At 30.8% G+C, this 25,957-nt stretch overlaps 1 protein-coding gene across 1 annotated transcript; it reads left to right on the top strand.

Moving 5' to 3' along the window:
- Positions 1-259: 259 nt before the first annotated feature.
- On the top strand, positions 260-17,732 carry LOC100164014 (EF-hand domain-containing family member C2-like). Its single transcript, XM_001949510.5, has 11 exons — positions 260-592; positions 7,898-8,080; positions 9,490-9,643; positions 10,022-10,251; positions 10,402-10,656; positions 12,502-12,751; positions 13,924-14,190; positions 14,932-15,110; positions 15,163-15,587; positions 16,968-17,070; positions 17,494-17,732. The coding sequence occupies exons 1-11, from the start codon at positions 533-535 to the stop codon at positions 17,569-17,571; spliced, it is 2,184 nt and encodes a 727-aa protein (XP_001949545.2). The 5' UTR covers positions 260-532; the 3' UTR covers positions 17,572-17,732.
- The last annotated feature ends 8,225 nt before the right edge of the window (positions 17,733-25,957 follow it).

The following is a 25,957-nucleotide window of genomic DNA, read 5'->3' as shown; positions in this document are numbered from 1 at the left end:
TATAATGGGTGCATATTATAACTATACCTGCTATATCTATATAGCTGCTGAATATAAGAGTTTTAAAAACAAAAATAACGTTTTTGACATTCTTCAAAACATAATGTGACAATTAAATATGATACATATAGTGCGGTTAAAATTCTAAAATCTTGGTAGCATCCTACGCACATTTCAATATAATAATATTATGTCGTTATATAGTGATGCGTACAGAGAATTATTATTTTCGTATGGTACGCCTATATAATATAGTGTTGAAAAATCGAAATTGGCTTGCTACCGTCTTTGGTTACGGTCCACCATGGATACCAAGTATACGGATACCATAACAAATATATAAGTCTATATTTAATTATATTATTATCTATTTCTATACACATATTAATATAATAATAATATTATCGTAGTAGACATTAGAAGCAACCGAATGGTTTCCCGGGATACGGACGGTCAATATTCCAGTGGCACATTATCTTCATCTCGGAAATAATTATTTATCGTTATTGTTATTAGCGGTTCCGGTGCCAAAATGGACCAATGTGGTGGTTCGATTTTGCCAAAAATACCTGGTATTTACCAGACGTACTTGGTGAGTTCTTATTCATATTACACATGTTTATATTGTCTTATACACGGATTTTCTCGGAACGGTGCAAACGTACTTCCTTGGCGAATCGTACCTACCTCCCTCCATACAAACGCGATATATAATACGGTATTAAAAAAATTGTATACACCTCACCGCAGATTTCCTCTAGTGTTTTTTGCGACCCCGTACGCAGCAGTGGATCGCAAAGTCTGTGCCAAGGGTTTCACGTTGTCTATATTTACAGGGACGCCGAGGAACATTATCTGGTCTAAAGCAAATATTGGAAAATTAAAAAACGGCGTCGGCAACCTTATGATTAGTCACGCTTTGACTCGTGGGGGGAGGGCGCCGTGAGAAAACCTTAGTTCCAATAGGAGGGAGTCGTGTGTAGAAAAAGTCTGGATACCACTGCCGTACAAGGCCGACACCTGTGTCCATAGGTTAGCCCCCCAATCCGTTAAAAAATAACATCTATAACGCATCGATATAGAGATTTCAAACGCAGATAATTGTCTTATGTCGTGTATACCTATATTGTATAGAAAATAATTACTGATAATTAATGTTTTATTCAGACGACGCCTCCACCTCATATAGGTACTTACACCAAAAGTGTCTCTTTATTCCATTGACATTGTCGAGTTTGGCGTTTGTGATCATTTATAATATACATACAACCTTCATACAACAAATATAACTATAATATTGTATACAATTTATATTATTCTATAGTAGGTATAATAAAGTCGTGGAGGGTAAATATAGATTAATATATTATAATATATTATATTATGCTTACTATTGTGACTAAATAAGAGACGAAATAGGCGTTTGAATAAAAAATCTATTTTAGATTCTGAGTGGAACGATCAATATTTCAATAGTAATTTATTCTAAAAATTATAAACACACATCGTTATCGCAGAATCTAAACTTCAGTAGGTATATCTACTGAGATATCGCTTGGATAACAAAAAAAAAATCTCTCTGTACCTACCATAAATTATATATGGATACTGGGAATACACTATGTACATCAACTGACAGTGCAAAAGGATTTATTTTATTTTAATTTTTTTTTCGAAGGTCTCCGAAATGTTCTTCAATTCTTAACGGTGTTCAAATGCGATGTATATCTACGCGTTCATTTTTTAAAGAATTTTTGACACTTTTTTTACAATCGAATTATGATTTGACATATTATTATCATTGTCTCGGCTGTATCATTCAAACCGGGTGAGACTAAGACGCGTACATAATATTACCTATATATAATATTATGATTCCCACGTCGAAAACCGTCCATCATCCCATACCGGCATGATATACGCGTACCAATATAATATATATCGTCGATCCACTGCAGCACGTTTTTACAAAATAGGTATATATATAATAATATAGTGTACGATTTCGTAATATATAGGTGGGTATACAGCAGGTACGCGTCCGCCAGATTAAACATCGAACAAATCAATTTTCCGAACTTGCGTGAAAAAATTGTTTGGAAAAAATAAAAAATCTAAGGAATTATATTATTTTCCGACGAGCAAATAGTACCTATATATAATATTATATAATAATATATACGTTTGATCCACTCGCTATAGATATACATACCACGACCGTGGTTCAATCTCGCGTGTGTGTGTATATAATATAGACGTACCTGCAGCAGCTGTACATTATATATAAGTCTATACCTACCATAGTACCTATATATCGTGTACGCGACGGTACATAACGCAAATTTTCACGGCTCTGTTGTTTGCCATAGTCATTATTTCGGTTCGCCATATAATATTATAATATATCCTACGAAAAACTCTGCGGGTAGTGTAGAGAGTAACGACCGAAGGTCACAAACCATAACAGTGTAATACGCCACGTACACGCATATATATAATAATATATACTCTGTATATAGGTATATAATATCATATTTATTGCGTTACAACCAAACGTGAATTTCGTCTGTGCAAAATTAAAAGTCTTTGTCACCGTTTCGCCGTTTCCGCTTCCGGTCCGAAGACGGTAATAATAATAATTATAATTACAATCAATACGTCATATTATTATATCGCGGCGCCCCCACTGTAATATAGCGATTATTCGCCAAATATAAAAAGTATCTCTGTAATGTATACGTAGTAAATAGGTGTTAAATAATAGGTGCATAATACAATAATCATGCAATTATGCATCACTCTAACCAGTATCGTCCTGGCCATAGCCGCTAGGCCACGAACGCGGCCGGGGTCTCTCCGTTTTTTTTGTTTTTTTTTTTTTTTTTTTTATTGGGCAGGGGGCCCATATTATTGGGGTTAAAGGGTAAAGAAAAATTGTAAGGTCTTAAAAATTGGATCAATAATCAGATGCTTACTTATTTTCTATAGTGTGAGAGTAGTGAAAGTGTCAATTAACAATTATAATAGTAACATTGTAACAAGTAGAAGGAGGTTTTTTGGAATAATTGTGCTACTATAGGTTAAATTAGGTTTTATCTCTCGCTTCAAAAACAAAGGCTCGGACGACTGCACGAGGGCCCCGCTTACCCGACCCTGCAGGAGCCCCGTTGTTGAATTCAGTGATCATGAAAATATTGCATATACAAATATGTATGACACTATGTTGTACACATAAATATGTACAATACTATATGTCTATATCTATTGATATATATAAATATTATATAATATAATAATGATGAAGATAAGACATTTACTTTTGGAAGTTTACTTAAATAATATTATGCTTATGGCTTATGTATTTGTCTTCAAGGTTAAATTCTATAATAAAAATATAATTTTAGAGTTTTCACAATTTTTTTCTACGTAAACTGTAATATTATTGATAATTATTATTTATATTGTTTTGTAGTTTTCATAGTTTATTATTAAACGAATTATTCCCTACGTCAGGGTTCACGTTAATATTAGATATAAATATATGATACATTGTAATTTAATGTTGTAAATTATAAATGATGTTTTTTCGCAGCCCATAAGCAATAGTTATTTATAAAAATATTGTCGGCTGCATATTATTCAGCTATGATTTTTCAATATGACTGCAATGCTGTTGTAGTCGCCTTATGTCGATTGTTGTTGCCGCCACAGCAAACTAATTAGGTATAGTTCACGATATCTTTGGTGTTATACTGTTGTATATATATTGGTTATTTATCGTGGTGAATGTGCGCAATTAATTTATAATTATTAATCATGAAACGTATATTTACTAAATTATATAATAGTTTATTAATGATTATAATTAAGGTACATTTTATATTATAATCCATATTGCTAAGAATTGCATAGGCATACATTTTTTGGGGGCCCCTTAAAAAACTGATCCATGGGCCTTTGGTGTGCCAGGCCGACACTGACTCTAACTGTGTACAACCTGACTTCGTCCTGGAAAAAATAACATAATAAAATCAATATTATGCCGGTATATCGGTTCACGGGCAAGTCGGCATCGGTTTATGAATTGATTCTACCTACCGAGATGGGATGTTATGTAGAACTAAACATTTTTTTTTAACGTGGTTGAGTGGTTTTAACTACTCTCCAAACTTTCTTGATACCTATCTCTAAGAAGAATCTGTGAAACTTTCGTAAAAATCGGTCTAGTAGTTTTTGATACTATATAAACTACAAACATAATTGTTTTTGTGTTGTACATTTTAATAACAAAATAAATTTAATATTTTGTTTTATTTAAAATAAAAATCCTATAGACACGCATGACGGATTGGCTAGTCTATAACAGTTTTAGATTCTGAGCGGAGCAATAAAGGTGTGTTTTTTTTTTGTGTCTGTCACCACCGTTTGGGACAGTAAGACTGCTTCGATTTTCTTCAACAGTTATTTTGTGGTAATTCAAAATTATCATTCGTGAGGACTTTAAAATGCTACCTATACAGATAGGTACACAATGACATTTTCGAATCATTTAGATTCATTTAGTTATATGTCCTATATGGCTTTATACACCATGAACCAGTGACGTATTTCTAAATCATCCTACCGCAGAACTAATAGTAAAATAAGTTACTTTAATAGGACTTTGAATACTTTGAAACAAAAAAAAATGAAATTTGTCAAAATTATGAAAATATACAATTTTTTCATTTATAATAAGTGTTTTAATTTTTTTCACACCGACGGTCACCATTTGTCAACCTTCATTATTTTAGATTCAGAGCGGAGTAATGAATGTATTGATTTTACAATGATGTGTGTTGTTTTTTTTTTTGTGTCGGTCATTGCCGTTTGGGACAGTAAAACTGCTTCGATTGATTTTCTTCAATATTATCTTGTTTGATGGGAAAGTGAATCTAGTTAGTGCATTCGAGAGGTCAAAATTTCAAATTTCCAATAGAAAAATAACATACAAATTAAGGGATGACGGGAATTTGTACACAAATTCGGTTTACGACAAAATAGATTTTGGTTTTTGGTGTAACTCTAGAACAAATGAACGTAAATACATTTTTGCTGGTTGTTTATATTAGCATTTTCTATACACGATAAAATTTTCAAAAAAATTTTGATTTGTTTTGAACTGTTTAAGGATATTTTCAGTTTCAATTTTTTTAATTTTTTTTTCCATGAATGCCAATAAAAATTTATTTGTTGGGTGAAAAATTTTGAAAATATGATACAAGATTCCTCATAATTTTGTCTACCTTTATCAAAAAAAAAAAGGTCTACATGAGGGTCAAATTAATTTTGTGAGTGTTTGAAGTTTGTATTTTTTTTTATTTAATATTCACTTGATTTCTCATCTAACGATTTACTTATTTTGTTGTAATTTAAAAAATAATACCATACATGAACTGAATGTTTATATTTCCATTTTCTATACACCATACAATTCTGAAAATATTATAACTCTTTATTGGCTATTAAAAGGAAATTTCAAATGTCAATTCTTTTAGTTTTTTTTTCTGTAAATATCAATAAGTCATTTATTTGTTGGGCCAAAAAACATAAAAATTTAATACGAGGCTCCGTAAAAAATACATAGGCACAATTTTTTTTTATAATCATTCGAAGTTAAAATGTTGACAAAATTTATCAAATTTAAAATTGAATAATTATTCAGTAGTTAAAAATTTATAAAATTTTCAACTTTTATATCTAAGGATTGAAAATTTAAAACAATGTACTACGTAGTAATTAGGTTATACCTATATAAATTACTTTATTCACAATAATAGCATTAAATATACTTAGTAATATCTTAGGCTGACTGACCGTTTACGCTCAGAATCGTTTTTCTCATACTATAATATTATATCATTGAATTCAAATTTGACACCTTCCATTACAGTGACCCACTTGTAACCTACTGTATAGAAGAATGACACCAACTTGCCCACTTTTTTTTTAGTTGTATCTTTTTTTCTAATTCTTTTTATTTAGTTATGATTTTATGAATTATGATATATTTAATATTTATATTGGTTAAAGGTTAGGTTTGATTTAGTCATGTAGGTACCTACTAATTCAGTGTTTGACAGAGTTGGTTATTCTATTTCAACCAGAGCCATAAAAGTATAATATAAGTACAATATAATACAATTCGTAGAAAATAAAAAAGAATCTTTGGACTCAATCGATATATTTTACTTATCTCAAGTGCGAACTCAATTAATATATATATATAATATAGTACATATAAATAAATAATATATACTATATAATATAATAATAATAATATATAAAATATATTATATATTAATATATATAGTATATTATACTCGATACCGTTTGCCGCGTCCCTGAAAATCGATAACGTTTTTAATATGATATAAATGATAATGTATAGATAATATAAAAATCGACGACTACGTTTCCGTTATTACCTTAATTACAACACCAACTTGCGTCGTTCTTTTAGTCATTTTCTCGCGGGCAGAATGCGGATTTGTTCCTGTACAAGCTTTATAGCAGAGAGATAAACGCGCTCAATGTTCCGTAATGTATACATTGCAATTGGAGGGAACATATTGCAGAAGTTTCGTCCGTAATACAATTATTATAGGTACGTTTTGACGATAAATACATTCCATTTGCATTTTTATTTTTTACAGTTGTACCGATGTCATTACTATATATAGGTAGGTACTTTTTATGCGAATTAGGTATAGTTATATATTACGTATATATATATATATATATACAAGTTTAATAATACACGATGGTGTTTCACGGGAATGAGTAAACGTGTAGGAGATTCTATTTTATTTTTTTTTACGTAATGTGGTAAATCGTATTTTAGTGTTTTACATACATATTGATTGTGATTTTTTACAGTTGCAGCTGGTGTAGAGCGTTATGTTATTATTTTTATATGCACGACATGATTATTGCATGAAAAAGTTCCTCTAGTTCTCACCTTTTTGTCACACAGACTTCACCTATACTATTTAGATTCTACCTAGAATCGGCAATCTTTTTAACCATGCGGGCCATATTTTTTTCAATTTTTCATCAAGAGACGCATTAATAAAAAAAAATTGTATATATGATATAATGCTAATAATTTATTTCTATTATATTTAGTTATTTTACATGGAAATATAAGTATGAAAAAACATCACAGAAAAAATTTAATTAAAAATATATATATATATAATTTAGTTGCTAGTGTGATTTTTGAGGTTGAATTTTTCCGGCTAGTTCATTTATATCCGCTTTCATATTGGTTGTTGATATTCTTAAAACTGCATCCACGTGTTCGTCGCTTAATCGTGAACAATATTTATTTTTTCGAAATTAAAATTTTAAACGCCATGAAATATATTTGGAGGGCCGCAGAAAAAAATTCCGAGGGTCCGTCGGTGCCCGATTTAGATGGATTATAAATAACGTGTAACATAATATTGTGAATTGTGATACGTACAAGTTTTACGACTTTGTCAAATTTTTCTAGTAGGTAGATACATCTAGAAAATATATTGTTCACAAAATTATTTTTAAATGACATATTATATTTCCAATCAATTGCTGCGTAAGTCGTGCAACTCGTGCACATACCTATACAAGAATAAAATTACTGTGGCCTTTTATTATTTAGTATATCCTATAGCTTAAAGGTTTTTAGGAAAATATGTTTAGCAGAAATTCTGGCTCAACATATTAATAATACATCTTGGCGAATATAAGCTCGCGATTTCAAACAACATTCGTCCCGTAAATATACGAGAAAAACGTATTCTAATGACGGTTATATTATATAATATTAGAAGAAAAATTGTATATTCGATGTAACACGGCGTTTGAATTTTTACAGGAAGTCAAAGATAAATATCCAATAGGGAGTGATTTAGAATGCATCGACAAAGTGAGATTCATCAAGTCGATAGAAAAAAAAAACGAGCGGTTGTTCTGTGACCCAGACGTGGCCATGGTGATGTTGGCCAAAGGCCGCAACGTTATCAACCAGCGCAATTGGTTAGCGTTTGACGATAAAGAGGTAAACATCATAACTTATATCTATAGACAAATAAACGGATGTAATAATAAATAATAATAATATATTATAGTACGCGTTTAACACTTGGCAAGCACGCGCTGGCCATACTATATTTCAAGCACGCGTAGGTATATATATTATATTGATTGGCTGAACAGAGCGCTGAATTCATAAACTACACACTCTAGATACAGGTCAAAACCACACACTTTTAGTATACCTAGGTTGAAACCGCACAATTTTTTAAGGTTTTTCTATTAAAAAAAACCGAACATTTTATGGTTACCTAAAAATGTATATATTTTTAAACTTATTACTTATTACTTCCCTGTATAATATTTATTTAAATAAAAAAATATAAAAGAAATTACTGTCATATAAGTATATAGGCAGTAGGCAATCATCACACAATTTACACTATAATTCTATATTTTTTTTTACGTTTTACAAATAACAATTTTATCTTACTTGCAAACATTTTTTAAATGTTGGTAATGGTAAAAGTATTTGACGTCCGGAATACATCTGGTCGGTAGATTAGAAATAGACAATAGTGTGCTGCATTTTGCTATACAATAACACTAATATGACGTTAAAGTATGCGGTTTTTGTTTATCGTTATTTTCGGAGTCGAAATCATAAGTTATTAGATGCAACCGAAAAGAGCATCATAACGTCACACAATATTGGTAGGTACACATCACGAGAAGAAAAAAATTGTAAAAAATACCTAATACACGAGTTGGGTACCCGGCAGCCGTATACCTATAATGTAATTTAATATTTCGTTGGTACATTATAATATTATGTTGTTTATATACATAATATTACAAAATGATTCCAATCGTGGACAGCAGATTGATGGACTAGATATATCTGTTATAACGTGGTGCACTGTGTATAATAATAAACGTGTATGGAATTATTTCTGCCGAATGCTCTCGGATTTCGATTATTATCGGCTGCCTCGCAGAAATTTTGGCAGGTTATTTATCTATATAAGCAGAAGGTTAGCGAGGGCAGTGCGTGTGCACGAGAAACGTACTCCGATCAATACGTTGTGCGAACGGTTCATTTTATAGTAGTTTTCTTTATTTTTTTCATTTGTTGTACGAAATTCGATTTCATTACAAACAAAGTAAACGTCCGTCGTCGTTTCTGTGGGAATTTGGGGTATCGTTTTACTTATTGGTTTCGGTCCGGTTAAACGACACGACTATACGGTTTGTGTACTGAACTAGAATAGCAGGAACATTAATATAATCAATTCTGCACGATACGAAGAGGAAAATAAATACATATATATATTTATAGTTTGGGAATAAACGAAGTGACGAATGATATGGGTTGAATATACAGTTACCGTGTATAATATTATACAATATAATTATATGTTGGTGTTTTTATAGGTTCTCACTTTTTACGCTTTTTACAAAAAGTCGGGTCGTGGAAGCTCCGCAGGAATAAAATACACGCTGAAACAGCTAAAGATCATTTATTTTTTGGTGGACGAAACGATTCAAGTAAACGAGCCGACGAAACAGAACAGCGGCGGTCCACAAGGTTCTCATACAATTGCACCTACTTTTAGTTATAAATGCATAACGGGTTTAAATAACAAATAAAACAATTCTTATTTAAAAAACACAATTATTAATAACTAGTAGCTTTGAAAAAAAATAAACTGAAAATAATGATAATAATATTATAATAACATTGAGACATTAAAAATATTCTTTTCGGAGTAGGTAATATAGTTGTAGAGCATTTAAATAATTAAAATCGTTGAATAATTATGATACAACCCATAGCGATCGAAGTAAAATGTTGAAGGGTAATAACCTTTCTTATTATAAAACACGTATAACAAGTTTCAAATAAATGTATTTTAAATTTGAAAATTATGTTTGTTTTTTATTATATTAATTAAATCGGTCATAGGTTGTTTCATAAAAAAACAAAAAATACCGTTACCTGGCTGTGATCAAGAAACGGGGCCCTATTACAGGCTACCCGATTTAGTTGTCGGCACTACGGTCATCTTTCACGGAAAAGAGTTAAGAATTACAGGTGTCGACGCATATACTAGAGATTTCCTGCACACGATGGGAGTTCCTGCGAATGACAACGAACCGATGCCAGAAGATCCATATTATGAGTACAGGAAAAAAGTGATGTACTGTATTATTTTGCATGCGATCAGTGTATTATTATTATTTCAGAATTCCGAATGACTATGATAATAATAATAAAATATTCGTATCGCGATCGCATTGCAGGCCAACAGCGTTTAAATTTTGCGCTTTTTTTTTTTTTTGCAGACCGCCCTGGATGTAACGTTACAAAATAAAGCTAATATAGCTAGGAACCCTCCTCCAAATGGCTACGACAGTCTGATCCTGCGATTTAGGGGCTATTGGGATGACCGTAATCAAATGGATGGTGATTTGCATTTCTACGAAGTTCTCTATTACCTCGCCGACGACACGATGGAGTTGGTCGAAGAAATTATGGATGACACCAAAGTTAGTGGAATACGTAATAAGATGATCGTGAAAAGACAACGGTTAATGAAAGTGAGTATTAAAGTATAGATTATACTTTATAACTTTATATACATAATATACAGGATATGGTTCACCAAACAGTACCAAACATACTCATCGTATTGTTCTTCTTCGATAATGCAAATATTCAAAACCTGGTTTTTGGAATTTTTAAATATACTTATACAGACCGTATTTTCAAATTCTTTATGGTTTTTTATTACTTACGAAGTGACCTGTGGAACTAAATAAACTTTTGTTTTCTAAATGTCTCTCCTCCCTTATAACAGTAAATTATTTAGCGGATAATTTTTCTTGATTACTGACATATCAAAATGAAAATACGAACGAGTATTTTTGAATTAATTAACTTTGTATACCTAATAATAATAGGTCCATAATAATGGAGTTGATAGATATTAGGGCAATGGTAATTTGAAAATTTTAGTATACATTTTTACCTATGTTAATCTTTCTATCATTTATAAAAAATTGTCAAAGTATATTAAAATATCTTAATCCAAAATTACATCTATTTTATATATTTTAGATTCTGAGCGGAGCGAGGAAACTATTGTTTTTACAATGGTGTTTATTTTTTTTTTTTTTTTATTTTTATATCCTGTATACAAAATTTCTTCCAGAAGGAGTGTTTCGATTTCAACATATAATACCTTATCTTTTAGCAAATTGGATCAAGATGGTACTTTAGAGAGGTCATTTTTCGATTTTCTCAACAGTTATTTAATGCCACGGGAGAAACCACCAGACAATTACGAATAAACGCTAAAAATGGGATTTTAATTTCTAACGCTTTGTTTATCACCATAGAAACGAATAAAAAATTATAATATTTTAATATTAATTCAACTTACATGATAAAATAAATAATAACAAAATATAAAATATCTAGACTGTCAAACCGTCTCCGCTCAGAATCGTTTTTCTTATACAAAGATATTATATCATTGGATTCAAGTCTAATACAACCAATATACAATTACCGACTTGTAATCTACTGTACAGCAGAGCGACATCCACTTACCTGCTTTTTTAACTTCCCATTGTGTTTAATTAATAGTTATACTTTATTAGTTTAAAACATTTTATTTAACTGAATACAATGTGATAATTAGACACAAATATGTATACATATATATATATATATATTTTTTAAATTTAATAGAGGTATCACAATTTGCAAATATTATTGTAGTAGGTACTTATATGAAAATAATATTTACTCATGTACATGTGGCTTGAAGTGCTATAATATTAGAGAAGGTACTTAATGGTTTATAAGAGTATTTTAGGTTTTGAGCGGAGCGAGGAAGCTATTGTTTTTACAATGGTGTTTATTTTATTTTATATATTTTTTAAATTATTGTATAGGACTTATTATTTTTTATTATTTTTTTTAGTATAAACTTTTAATAACTAAAAACTACTCTTGTTAAAATTTCTAATTGGGTAAATAAAATGTATATATCCACTAAATAATTTACAGTAAAAAAGGGGGTTCTCATTTGAAAAATCAGAGTAAGCTCAAGAATTTTAAAATATTGTCTTTAAGTAGGTGTAGGTATATTTAAAAATTTTGAAAATAAGTATTAATGGGGGTAAACATGCTTATAGTAAATCACTCTGTATATTATATAAGTAGGTATACAAGTGATATAAGTTTATTCGAATGGACCTTGAACACCGAACAATAAGACAAAACGGAGAAATATTTTACGAGTTTTTACTTTTTATTGAATCTTAAAGTTTTAATTATTTTACGACGGTATAAGAATGTGTTTCAAAACGCATCACCATGTGATACATAATATAGTACTAAATACCATTGTATAAACGTGTTTGTTGCATTTCCAGGAAGGCCCGTGGTGTTTACAACCTGGTTACAATGTCAGACAAGACATACTGAACGTTATGACGACAAACAAAAATTCGTTTTACTATACAATGGATTCTCAGCTTGGGATTGTACAAAAAGTTCCTTATTATAATCGTACAGATTTATTCATCGGGCAAGTTCTAAATGTGTACGGTCGTTCTGTAATCCTGGTTTCATGTGACGAATTTACCAAAAGTTTTTATAAAAATGTATACCAATTGGGTGAAGGTAATACTAATAACAGATTAAAATTAAATTTAGAAAATAATAATATAATTCTATCAATAGTACATCTATATTCAGTACATTTGATTAAAATAATTATATTAATTTATTTTCACTGTCTGTATCAAATTAAAAACTATACTATCTAATTCTGAGGTTAGCAAAGAATATATTGATTTCAGAATGCTATGTTTTAATTTTTTATCGCTTGTGATTTGTGAATGTATACACGATTTTTAGTAGAAAAAATGTTTTGATTACCGATTTCTAATATCTTTTCTGGTAGAAAAGTAAGTCTAGACCAACTTTTAGAAGGTAAAACGAAAAATCCCCAGTACTTTCAAAATAATCGGAATTAAAATGATTTTGTACGCATAAATAGTTTTAAAATGGTCAGGGGTCCTGATATATTGTTACAATATCAGTTGAAAAATATTAAAAATACAAATGTTAACAAAATTTATTACATTTAAAATTTAATAATTATTTTGTAGTTAAAAATTTATAAAATATTCAACTTTTATATCTAAGGATTGAAAATTTAAAACAATGTACCACGTAAATAGATTTTATATAAATTACTTTGTTCACAATAATAGCAACAATTAATATACTTAGTAATATCTTAGGCTGACTGACCGTCTACACTCAATCGTTTTTCTTATACATTGATATTATTTCATTGAATTCAAATTGAGTACATTATAGTGACTCACTTGTAACCTACTGTAAGTACAGCAGAGTTACACCAACTTGCCCACTTTTTTTTTTTTTATAAATTACATACTTACAACATTTTAATGATTTTTAAATTGCGTATTGACTATGCTTGTTAATAGGTATCCACGTTATTATTGTGCTATTCCCGTATTATATAGTATGTATCTATATTAAACAAAGAGCCGTAAAAAAAGGTTGTTTGACTTACAAATATTGCATTTTAATAATAGTGTAAATGTGTATAAAAAACTCATTGAAGTTAATATTCTAATTTTACAATTTTGATAGTACTTTTATGCTATTTTAATAATTATAATATACCTAATGATAAATGTTAGATACCTATTTCTTATTGCTTATATCTTATTTGTAAGTAGCGGTACTAATATTAATTGATTTATGTATTTAAATTGTATATTGATGTTTGTGTTTAACAATGATAAGTTACGTTTTAGAAAACTTAAATCCAATAGAAGCCCCCAAAACAGTGAGAGAAATTGAAGAAGAAATGTTGCAACAAAAACGAGTAGAAATTATTCTGAAGAACTATGATGAAGTACTGAGGAAAAGTTTGGTTAAAGACGGTGGACCAGGAATAATATTTGGCTTTCTCATTAAAATGATAACCGATGATCCGATTAATCAAAGTAGAAATTTCATGTTGAAGTACTATTTGGATGATACGGAATTCGCTATATATGAATATAGAGAAACAAATTCAGGTATGATTTTGTTCTTTGAAGTACCTATTTTACAAAATTGTATTGATAGTAATTTGATTATCTGGAAAAATAAAACCAATTATTACTACCTAATCTGCAATAGAGCTTATCCACGTTTTAGAGATTTTTAAAATCCTGAGTGAAGCGAAAAATTCTACGATCATCGAATTTAAAGAGGGTCCCCGAAAGAAAATTAGATACAGTTGGTACTTAATGGAAGTCAAAGTTGAAAATTCCCAGTATTTTCTAATATAAACGGAAAAACAAAAAACAATTTTTAAAAAAACGGGATTTTTCATGTTAAACCATTTTTTGACAAAATATATTTTCTTATTTATGTCATAATTAAAAAATATATTACATTAATAATAGTACAATAAATTACTATAATAGGAAATTTAAATATATAAAATACACTTAGTAATATAGGCTGATAAACCACCTTCGCTCAGAATAATTGTTCGTACCTGTGCAATATTAGCCATTAGGTATCATTCAATTCAAATTTAACAATACCAAGGTAAAATACATAACTGTGATTTAACTCTATGATGTGGTACACTCGACACCTGCAGGTTCAAGAGAGCGGTTTCCTACTTTTCCCCTTTTATTATTTTGACTTTTATCTAAAATATTATGTTGTATCTTCGTATTGTTGAAAATAATTATTTATTACTAATATATTTTCACAATATCACATTGTATTATATTATAAAATTATTTTGTTATGATTTTTTCAAGGAATGCGTGGTGGAATGTTTCGTTCAAAACGCGGGTTCAGTGAGAACCAAGACCAGGAAAATTTATTCATTTTTCATCAGTTAGCGGTAGGAGTAAAAATTTGTATTGACGAATTCAAGTTTACTATCGTCGATATCGACGATAAGACATTGCAGTTCATGATCGATAATCCAAAAGAGGTGAATATATAAAAATAGGGCAAGTTTTTAAATAAAAATATAATTCTTTCAGTTCTCACACAGCAATTTGGCCGCAGTTAGAAGCAAAACTCGTGAAATGATAAATAGTCGGTTCAGCAGTTTAGAAAAATTTCGAACGGAATACTTTCAGGATCGAGAATTGGTGGACAGAGATGAATTCAGGAAAGTTTTGTCCTTTGACGGAGAACTTGATCCTCATATTGGAGTAGTACTGTCACTAATACATAAACGCCCAGATCCATTTGAACCTTTTACGGATAATGTGCTTAGAAGCGTAGTGCAAAGAGAAATGAGAAAAGATTGTTTTATACACTTTGATGGCTTAAAGAATAATTTCAGATCCAGAAAATCGAAATCCGACGAAGTAGGATATATTGTATGCAGTGAAGCAATCAAGGCAATGAAAAGCAACAGAATCTCGCTGAGCGAGGAAATAAGAAGTATTCTCGTTAATAAGTAAGCATTAAAGAATATAATACGTTCTTGAAATGTCCTCTATTTCCATTGAAAATGAAAATCTATAATCCATATTTTGTCATCTGTCGAAGTATATCACGATAAAGTGATAAGTGATACACCGACTGGTTGATTTTCTAAAATATTGTTTAATTTGTTTATTTCCAATAATTTTATTATTATTTATTTATTTATCGTATGGTAAAAAAACATTACGTCGTTAACAACTAGTATATTTATAAATACAAGACACAACTCATAAGTAACTATATATAAAAACAAACATAAATCAGTCACAAGTGAAAGTATAGAATAATGAAATAACAATAACAAAGGATAATAATAGTTTTAATATACATATTAAAGTTTATATTTATAGAATTTGGTGCAGATAGAGATTGTTTAGTCTAAGATTTGCATATTCAATTTTGAGATTATTATAAAACTTCTCAAATTTATTCAGAATAGCAGATAACACGTTCTATCAAATAGTTTTAAGCACGTTAGCAATATTTCCAAAATACTGGTTTTGATATAGACAATTAAGATATATTTATTGCCAATACATATTATTTTCCCAAGTTTAAATCATATTATTACCTATATTTATTTTGTATAGTTTTTGTTAAACTTTTGAATAATCGTTTATATAGCTTAATTTACCTATGGGCAAGCTTTGTTTTTCTTTCACGCTATTACCATAATCGTCATAATATTTGTTCGTTTATTTTTTTCCAATTAATAGTTTCGTAGTATCCACATTGTCACCGAACTTCATGTTTATTTTCATTTTTAAAAATTAATAATAATTATATGAATAAATTATCGGGCGTCAGACTGTGCAATTATCGTGTGTAGGTTACAGTTGATTGAGCTCAATTTTTACTCCTAAAAATAAATCCAATTTTTTTCCCATTATGATGACGTTTATAAATCTGTTTGACGATGCGTAAAACACTAAAAGTGTACAAATTAATTGCCATTTCACACTATCGGTCATATTACGGCTATAATATTAAATGTTGTTCTTGTTTACTGAAATAGCTAACAATCAATATTTCAAATTCGTCACGTATATTGTATGTGTATCATATTATGTTTGTTACCTAGATAATACCATTACTAATAATATAGATCCATATGGGTCAGGTGATAATATTCAATTATTGTAAATTGTAGTGTAACTTTATGTTTACGTCGCTCGTAATTGAAATCAAATCCATATAGGTATACCTATATATATATATATATGCTGGGCGTATTATCAGATTAACAGTATGTCTACATGCTTATAGAAAAACGATAGTGTTTATTCTCTATAGTGTTCATGGTTATGTTATATTCGTGTGGATTAACCCTGATGTATATACACTGTTACAGATTCACGGACACCAAAAACGGCTGCACCGTAAATTACGAAGAAATGGTGGAATTCATGGATTACATGAAAAATCCGGTGGAACCTCCGTCCAGATTGGCCAGGGTTAGTGCGCGTACGCATATTATGTATTGCAGGTTAACGTGACGAGGGTTATGATGGTTATGGTAGTGGTAGGGGTGGTCAAAGGGGGGATCTATGGTAGTATAGCGCATTTCGATTGCACCCAAGTTACATATTTTAAGCACGTCACATTTTCGCGAGGCACTGCAGTGACGGATTCAGGGTGCAGCATTTTAATCTACCCCAAACCAAACACCACTGGAGCTTTCGGAATATCTTATCAATCATATTGTTTTGGTAGTATTACTGAGTTAAATTAATAGTACCCTTTAGAATAACTACTAGTTATCTAAGTAAATAACTTGAAGACCCAAACTATAAAATTTCAGTGACTAAATTGCATAGTTATAATACACGAATCGTTTTTCAATCGTACCTAAGTATATCCATGATTGTTTGTTACAGGAACTGTTATTCGTCAAACCCAAAAAGGTTTTAGTCCGAGTGAATGATTTCATAGATGGCCTGCGGTCGGAGACGTAATAAATAGTACGCATGATGGAAAATTAAATTTCGGTCAGACTATAATGTTTTAAATACACAAATTAAATGCTTAATTTCAATTAAGTGTTTAAAAAAATAACCTTATATTATATTATACTCAGCGTTATTTTATCACAAGACGAGTTAGCCGCCAGTCACCACCATCGAATGTAATAATAAAAATAATAATAATAATAATAATAATAATAATAATAATAATAATAATAATAATAATATCAATATCATTGTGTCTGGCCGAGCACGGCATATTACGATCGAAGAATGCCAATTTGACACACATCACGAAACGACTACTATTCGGAACACGTCGCCGTTGTCGTCAAATATATTAAATATATATTAATATTATATTAATATTTATTATTGTGGGCTCGCACAGCAGTGGTCAGCGTGCGTGCGTGTGCGCTTCATTAGCCATTCAGGAAGCGATGACCAACATTTTAATTCGACTGACGCTCGTTTTTAGCGGACAAACGCGTATCGTGTGTTGTTGTTTTTGAATTAATATATATATTATATTATTATATATTTAATATATTTTTTACGAGTACGGTGTACGCATTTTACCAGTCTGACCGGCCTTGGCGGCGGTCTGCACAGCGAGTGGGTCCTGCAGTATACTATCCGGACGAAGAACGGTGCCGCCGCCTCTGCCGTTTCGAGCAAACCGCATTATTTTATAGTTTCCCGACACAGAGGTGCCCGCAAGGTCGTGTCAAACTACCAGACTAGTGTGATAAGTAAAACTGGTTTTGGTTTGAAATGCACACGTATATAATACAATATTCATACATATATATATATACCAATGCGAATTTGGAGCTGTTTAGGTATATATAATATGAAATGTATATACATACGATATCCGACTCGGGTATGGGAAAGCGGAAGCGAAAGGGAAATCCGGAACTCTGCGTGTAGGTACCTACATCATTGGGGCACAACCAGCACGTTAATTTAATATTATTAATACAAATCACGACATAAAATATGCACACACCGTACCCCCAAAACAATCGTTTCGCACGGTTTATCGGTACGCAGTCGCTTCATTTCTCAAGGTATAGGATGCATTCGCATACCCATTTTTCGTACAACGCGAGGCCTGAAGGAGAGGCGACAAGGAAGAAGAGGATATTTCCTCACGAGTATTCAATTTTGAAATTATCCCGATGGCGGGCGGGTTTGTCAGTCGGATCTCCTTACTTATCATCAGGACTTACTTAACCTCCCCTACTGGCCACTATACAATTTGTTTCATCATGTATTTAAATGTTTTATTATTATTATAGATAATAATATACTACTGTATTGTTACTCGTAATTATTATATTATTATGAAAATAGGTATAATGTTATAGGTACCTATACATTAACTTCATATAAATTGTCCATCGCTATACACCATGTTTTCCTTTCATACATAGTACCTATGTAATTAGTATGCAATTAGTGTTAAAAAAAATATCAAAACTGATTTATTAATAATAATATACCTACATTTATAAATTATATCCAATATAAGAGCCTAAATCCCCCCATGGATAAACTTACAAGTATAAGACATACCTAGGACTAGGTAGTCCTAGGTAGGTACTTTGATTTTTTTAGTGGCCTGTTGCAATAATTTCTTTCCGTTAAAAAATGTATCTAAAACGATGTCGCCGTGTGGTGCAAGAGTCAACACAATAATATTGTAATAATATTATAACATTTTTATATACAATAACACTGAAACACTGACCTCTTCACACACAAACCGCTACCATGAAACGTATCTAAATCGTAATATTATAATATACAGATATAGTTGACCGCCATATCGTTAGCCGCCCGAGGAGTGAGAAAACCTTCGTCGCAAAATATATTTTTGGCATACGGCCAGTGATCGCAAAGCGGTAGTACGGCAGCGTAAATCTCGAAGGTTTACTCCGCCCGTGAAACGTTTACGAATACGTTTTTTACATGCCACCGTGTGTCTACGGTACATAATATATTATCTGTTATAGACTATTTGATTATGCGAACCGTTTGTAATTCAGTGGATATAATATAATATGTAGGCACTTTGGCGCCGTACAGGACTGCCCAGCAATGAGAAACTGTTACATATTATTATTATTAATTACTATCGATTTGTCGAAACGGCGTGTAGTGTATACGTATACGATATCACGTCACTTATATAGGTACGATTATATTATGGAGCAGACTTTTTTTGAACTACTTACCCGTTTTCGATATTTTTCGACGTTTTTATTTTATTTTGTCGGTGAACAACGCGCCGTACGTTATACTTCTCGTATGATGATAACAATAAATATAATACGCGTTTACATGAAGTTCACGGCCAAGATTTTTATTAGGGGGTGGTTTTTCAACACCAAAAACATCCCCTGGCGTGTAAGAAGTGACTACCTTATTTATGAGATTTTTCATTGACTTTTTCACGGATTCATTTCGGATGAATGTATAACGTATGAATATGTAAATATTTTAATCACATGTATAGGTAGTTACGACGGTGTTTTTTTTTTAAGTGTGACTTTGAAAAATGATTACCAGTCAATACTATAATATACTGTATAATATCGTGTTATTAAATTATTAAGGAACCAATATTATAATAATTATCACATAATTTATAATATTACTTTTGGATATAGCCACGATTCTATGTAAATATTTTATGCGGACATTACACTAATTTTAATCAAGTATAATAATATTATACCTACCTATATTTCGGTAACCGTCAGAAAGTAATGGATCATTTTTTCACGATTTGATTTAATATTACAAAAAATTATGCGTTCATCTGATATTGTTACATCTGTTTTAATCTTGTTCTACAGTATTGTTTATAATGACATTATTTACATATAATATTCATTTTATATTATATACCAAAACAAAATTTTTGATTAATTAGGAGTTTATTTATTACGTTGTATATGTCCCTGTGTTATTTAAATTTTATATTGGTGCCTGGTGGAGTGGAGACTGGAGATGCACATGGGTAGGTACCCTACAAAATATTGATCTACCACTCCGGCAAATAGAATTTTCAAATATTTTATTTTGTAAAGACTCCAAATCATGTATAAGAAAATGTTATATTTTCAAAAACTATCATATTATTATATTCTTTTCTAGATAAGGCAAGTATCAAAAGAATCATCCTGTATATAAACTATGACACCTGGACACACCTTGTATATTATTTTCGATATATATCTGCAAAGAGTATAGGTATATATATCTACATAATTCGTATATCTATATACGTATATTCGACGTGTTTTTCACACGCATTTACATATATACACATACACCGTGACATTTCTATTTGATTCTATTGGTTTTGTTGTTTTCATTACAGCAGCCAATCTATATATGCTTCCTACTATAAATAATAATATGTATATTGCACCCGTGCACAAGTTACTCGCACGAGTTTTTTGTTTTGTTTAGGTTTATCATTCCTTTTTTTTTTTAAACGTTCACGACACGAGGGGGTGGCTAGGGTACACTTGTGGAGGGGGGAGGCTATGGGGCTGCAGCCCCGGGCCCCGTCATAATAATTGGGGAACCCATATAATATTATTATAATATAGTAAAATATTTTGTTTATAGAAATCAACATTAAATAATTACTTACCTATCCTATTGTTGTATAATTTATATTTATAATCTTCAAAAGTAAATTGAATATATAAATTAACTGAATTTATAATTTAAGTTATGGGGGCCCACCAAAAAATTATTCCCTGTCCCTAAAATTCCTGATTATGGTACTGGGAATATTCAATATTATTGTAGATATATGTATACAGCCCATATTAATCAACTATCTACATTAATAAAGGGCAATGTTTGTGTGTGCGTGTAAGCGATCATGTAACTTGTAAGCGACCCATCATAGCAAATCTATCTCATGGTTTTGAAATTCGGTACATAGGTAATCCTATACCTGAGGATGTGCACCTCAAAGCCAATTTTTTTCAATTTCGCATTTTAAAGAGGGGCTCACAAACACAAACAAATATTTTTTTCTTCGTATAAGGTTGCCACTATTGCAGGTTACATAAAATAAAATAGTTATTACAATTTTATATTATATTATACTACCATTTTTTAATTTGTCACGGGTAAAACGCCATGTAGCATAGCTATCGTAAGTATGTAAATATTGGTGTATGTAATCATAGTAGTTATACCAGGTACGATATTACGAGGTGGAATCTGTACGACTGTATATCATGATTTTATAATAAATAATAATGTGCTGAACATAGGCATGTACAGACTTGTAGGGCATACAACGGATAAAATGTGCTCATTAAAAATAATATAAATTACGCTAAGCAAAATAATGTTTCCGTTTTACAAGTGCGTAACATAGCAAATTTACGTTCGGCAGATCATGTTTAACTACGTTAGTTTAAAAATTAAAGTAAATCGATCTATTACGAAACTTGATAGTAAGAACATTATCTGTGTTTGTATGTGGGTTTTTTACGATAACTCAGTTTTTCAGTGAGTAATGAGCATTTTTAATTTGCGCTATATTATAGGTATACGCATAACTTGCTAAATATTGAACTATCGTAAAAAACCCACATACAAACATATTGATAATGTTCTTAACATCGAGTTTAATTATAGGCCGATTCACTCTAACTTTTAAATTATCGAAGCAAAACGCGTTCTTCTGAGCGTAAATTTGGTATGTTACTCACTTGTAAGACACAGACAACAAATAGCCGTGTAGCGTCCTCTTAAGTAATATATACCGTCATCAACAAGTGTCTGCCCGGATGCATAGTCCGTCTACATCTGCATGCACTCCTACGGTACTTGCACCGCAGGAGTAGCGTATAATTGGTAATTGGGGTGTCATACCTTCTCCCCCAAATGAAACTTTGAGGCTAAAAATGTTTCTAACTTTCAAAATGTACTAATTTATTATCTAATATGCAGGTAGGGTAGATACAGTAGTCATGTCGATGCGCTTTTGCCTATGAAACTGTTAAAACTTAAAATGTATTACAAACGTATATATATATAATATGATGGTTTCTCGCATCAGTATAATATAGTTGGCTTGTTTTCCCCACGCGTTTTCCAACAGACAGGTCAGGTTTTTTACCGTGGGCAGAAATATTCCGGACGATGTTTGCGCTATTATATCGTACTCATATAGGTACGTAAATAATTGTAAAGGTATATAGCAGCAGCTACGTGGACAAACGTTTTGTAGACGAATTGTATACATTTTATAATTATTGTTCAATCATAGGTACATTGGTACGTAATATTAGGTATAATATTTTATTATAAGACGCGGGTTCTACAATAAAGTGACAATAATGGATTTCGTTTTGTTTTTTTCGACCAGATATTTTATAGCAGGTATCGCGGCATATATTATTATTTTATGATCTCATATACCGCGGTCGAATCTCAAAACGTCGCGGCTTGAGGTTATTTTTTTTTCTCACATCAATGCGGTGTTGTAAAAAAAACAACAAACCAACAAAATAAATAACACATATAATTCGGGGGTGGTCCTAACACGACGGGCTGTGTATAATATTATGCTTTTCGCCCGCCGCCGTTTGTTTCCCGCAATTACGCCACAGGGGCGGTGCACTCGCTCTTCGGCCGCCGGGAGAGCACATTATTATTATTATAATTCCGACCGAATCCGTTGCTGAATATAACGCGTATTATACCTATATATATATTATATTATATTATATTCGTCAGGCCATTCGTCTACCCATACGCAATATCATGTGCCGTCGCCGCAGACGGAATCCCCTTGGACCGTTCTTCGTTGTATTGTATAATATAATAATAATAATATAATAATACGCACGTATATAGCCAGTGGATGTCGCGGTGCGCATCGAATTGATCTCGTTATATTATTATTATTATTATTATATGAACGCGATGGCCAATGGAATGTCGAACACGAGGAGGCGTATTACACGTTTTATCGTTTATTATCATTATACATTTTATATTGGCAATAGGTGTACCGTGTACGGTATAGAGGACCGGAGAAGACGAAAAAGGGAAATATTATTATTCTTATTTACTGTGCCGTTGGACTAGCCGTCTCGCGCGCTTCCCGATAATATTATTATTTTTGCCGCTGACCGCAAACACAATAATATACAATAATAGGTATATAATATTACCTGTAATATACGACTACCGTATATGCGATGCGAGATTCATTCGGTTCATTTAACACAATAAACGAACACACACGTGTATAGCCACGTACTTCGCGTATGGCATAAGTATACATGTTATATACCTATATACGATATACCTACGCGATATACCTATACGGCTTATACGTAGTAACAACGCTCACGTCATTCTAAAATGTGTGAGATCGAACCGATGAAAACTGTACAATATTTGGTACCATATTATTATTTTATATAATATACTGCACGACCGGAACGACATTATGACGAATGACGACCGCGAAGATCTTTTTATACGTCGAATCGACATATTATGATATTAGAATAATACAATATAATATTATATTGTTAGGTGTCGTCAGTATAATATTATTATAATGAATTTTATAATAAAAACCATTAATAAATAAAATATGATAATAAGTGCTTATATACTCGTATTATACCTTTGTGGACTTTGTCAGGATAAGACATTAAGAACGTTAACCTATGATAACGAAACATTAAACAACATTCTTAACTCTAAACGTGTTAAGTTTGTACGTGAAGAAAAATATTGAATTAACTCGGTTAAAAATAAGTTATTTCACTTTATTTTTATTAATCAGTGCTTGTGCAACTTTCAGTTATTTTAAAAATAATAACTATTAATATTTTATTAAAAATGCATCTTATACTATTCTCTTTTATTGTACATTATCTGTGGAGGTTTAGCAAATACACATTTGTGTTAAGTGTTAATTAAATTGTTAAATAAAGGATTTTATGTTAGTATTTATAAAATATAATAAATAATAATAATATATAGAATGATATATAGAATGAACATACAAATAATTAGTCTTAAGTTTTTTACTTCAGTTATTATAAAATGTAAAGGAATGTACGTTCTTTTAACTTCATGTATTATTTTTAAAATTATCAAGAGAAGTTGTAGAATAGAAGCTTAGATAAATTATTAAAAAGTTAACACTTATACAATATATATCCAAAAATAAGGAATTTTTAAAAATGTTGTTGTGGGGCACCTTTACAGGTGGTTGGACCTCGGGTTTCTTTTATCATGTCTTCATAATATTGTATTAAGAAAATTTGCAATTTAGCATTGAAAAAATAAAAAATAATGGAAATGTCTATTGGCCCTCTAACAAATTACCGATGGATTTATAGTTTTTAAAAACGATTTTAATGATGGTTAGGATTACATATTTAGATTCTATAATTTCTAAAATGGATAATCATTGTGATATTTAATTTTTGTCATGGTAGGCTCTGGAGTGCGAAGACTAATGAAAAATATATCCCAATTTCGTTGTAGAAATTCGTTTTTTCAATTACCGACGTTGTATATTAGAGTCAGCGGTGTCTACCTATAGTTATTTGCTACTTATTAGTTATTAATTATTATAGTAACGCACTTTTACTTATTAACCATTAACCATTATTGAATATTGTTTGATATTTTTATTGTTAAGTGACCTACGGTTAATACAGTTGTCCGCAAGGCGCAAAGTGTTAGATACTATTTTAATACTGAAGACTTGTCAGTTGTATCACGGTACCTACCATGAATTTGCAAAATGGATTTTGGTTGGTAATATTTCCCATAATTTTGGAAGTCTCGATGACTATTTTTTTTCCTCAATTCGTGTTATATAATAAATGAGGGGCTCTCGCATTAATTTGCACCGGCAACTTTTGGGACGGCTCTGATAACGCGGAGTTAACTTGTATGATTTATAATAATGTTGTACTTGTCTGAATTATATTTCACAATTCAATAACATAATATAATGTCGGTGTCCATGTGTGGGTGAGCTGGTGTGATGAGGACACCGTGGTTAGTCAAATTATCCTCGAGTTCTATTATATTTGACGGTTGTCGGGATAATTATAATAATATTATTATATATTTATATACTAAAAGTATTCGATGGTTATCCGGATAGTTATAATAGTATTATATAATATTATCGAATTATTATTCGACGGTTATCGGGTTCTGACTATGCGCCGCGTTTGACTACAGCTCGTCGATTGGAATTCGGAATAGTATAATAATAATAATAATATAATACGATATGTAGAAAATATAATACGCTGGGGTATCGTGTACGGAAACTATACAATAATCC

Source organism: Acyrthosiphon pisum, chromosome X (assembly GCF_005508785.2).
Source record: "Acyrthosiphon pisum isolate AL4f chromosome X, pea_aphid_22Mar2018_4r6ur, whole genome shotgun sequence".
In the NCBI taxonomy this organism is placed as follows: domain Eukaryota; kingdom Metazoa; phylum Arthropoda; class Insecta; order Hemiptera; family Aphididae; genus Acyrthosiphon; species Acyrthosiphon pisum.
The sequence above is the reverse complement of the archived record's forward strand: the minus strand, read 5'-3'. Positions and strand labels throughout refer to the sequence as shown.

Excerpts from the sequence above, each read along its gene's own strand:
- LOC100164014 (XM_001949510.5), top strand. The coding sequence starts at position 533 with ATGGACCAATGTGGTGGTTCGATTTTGCCAAAAATACCTGGTATTTAC. Across the intron at positions 9,644-10,021 it reads GAACAGCGGCGGTCCACAAG|GTTGTTTCATAAAAAAACAA; the intron begins GTTCTCATACAA and ends AATCGGTCATAG. Across the intron at positions 17,071-17,493 it reads CTCCGTCCAGATTGGCCAGG|GAACTGTTATTCGTCAAACC; the intron begins GTTAGTGCGCGT and ends TGTTTGTTACAG.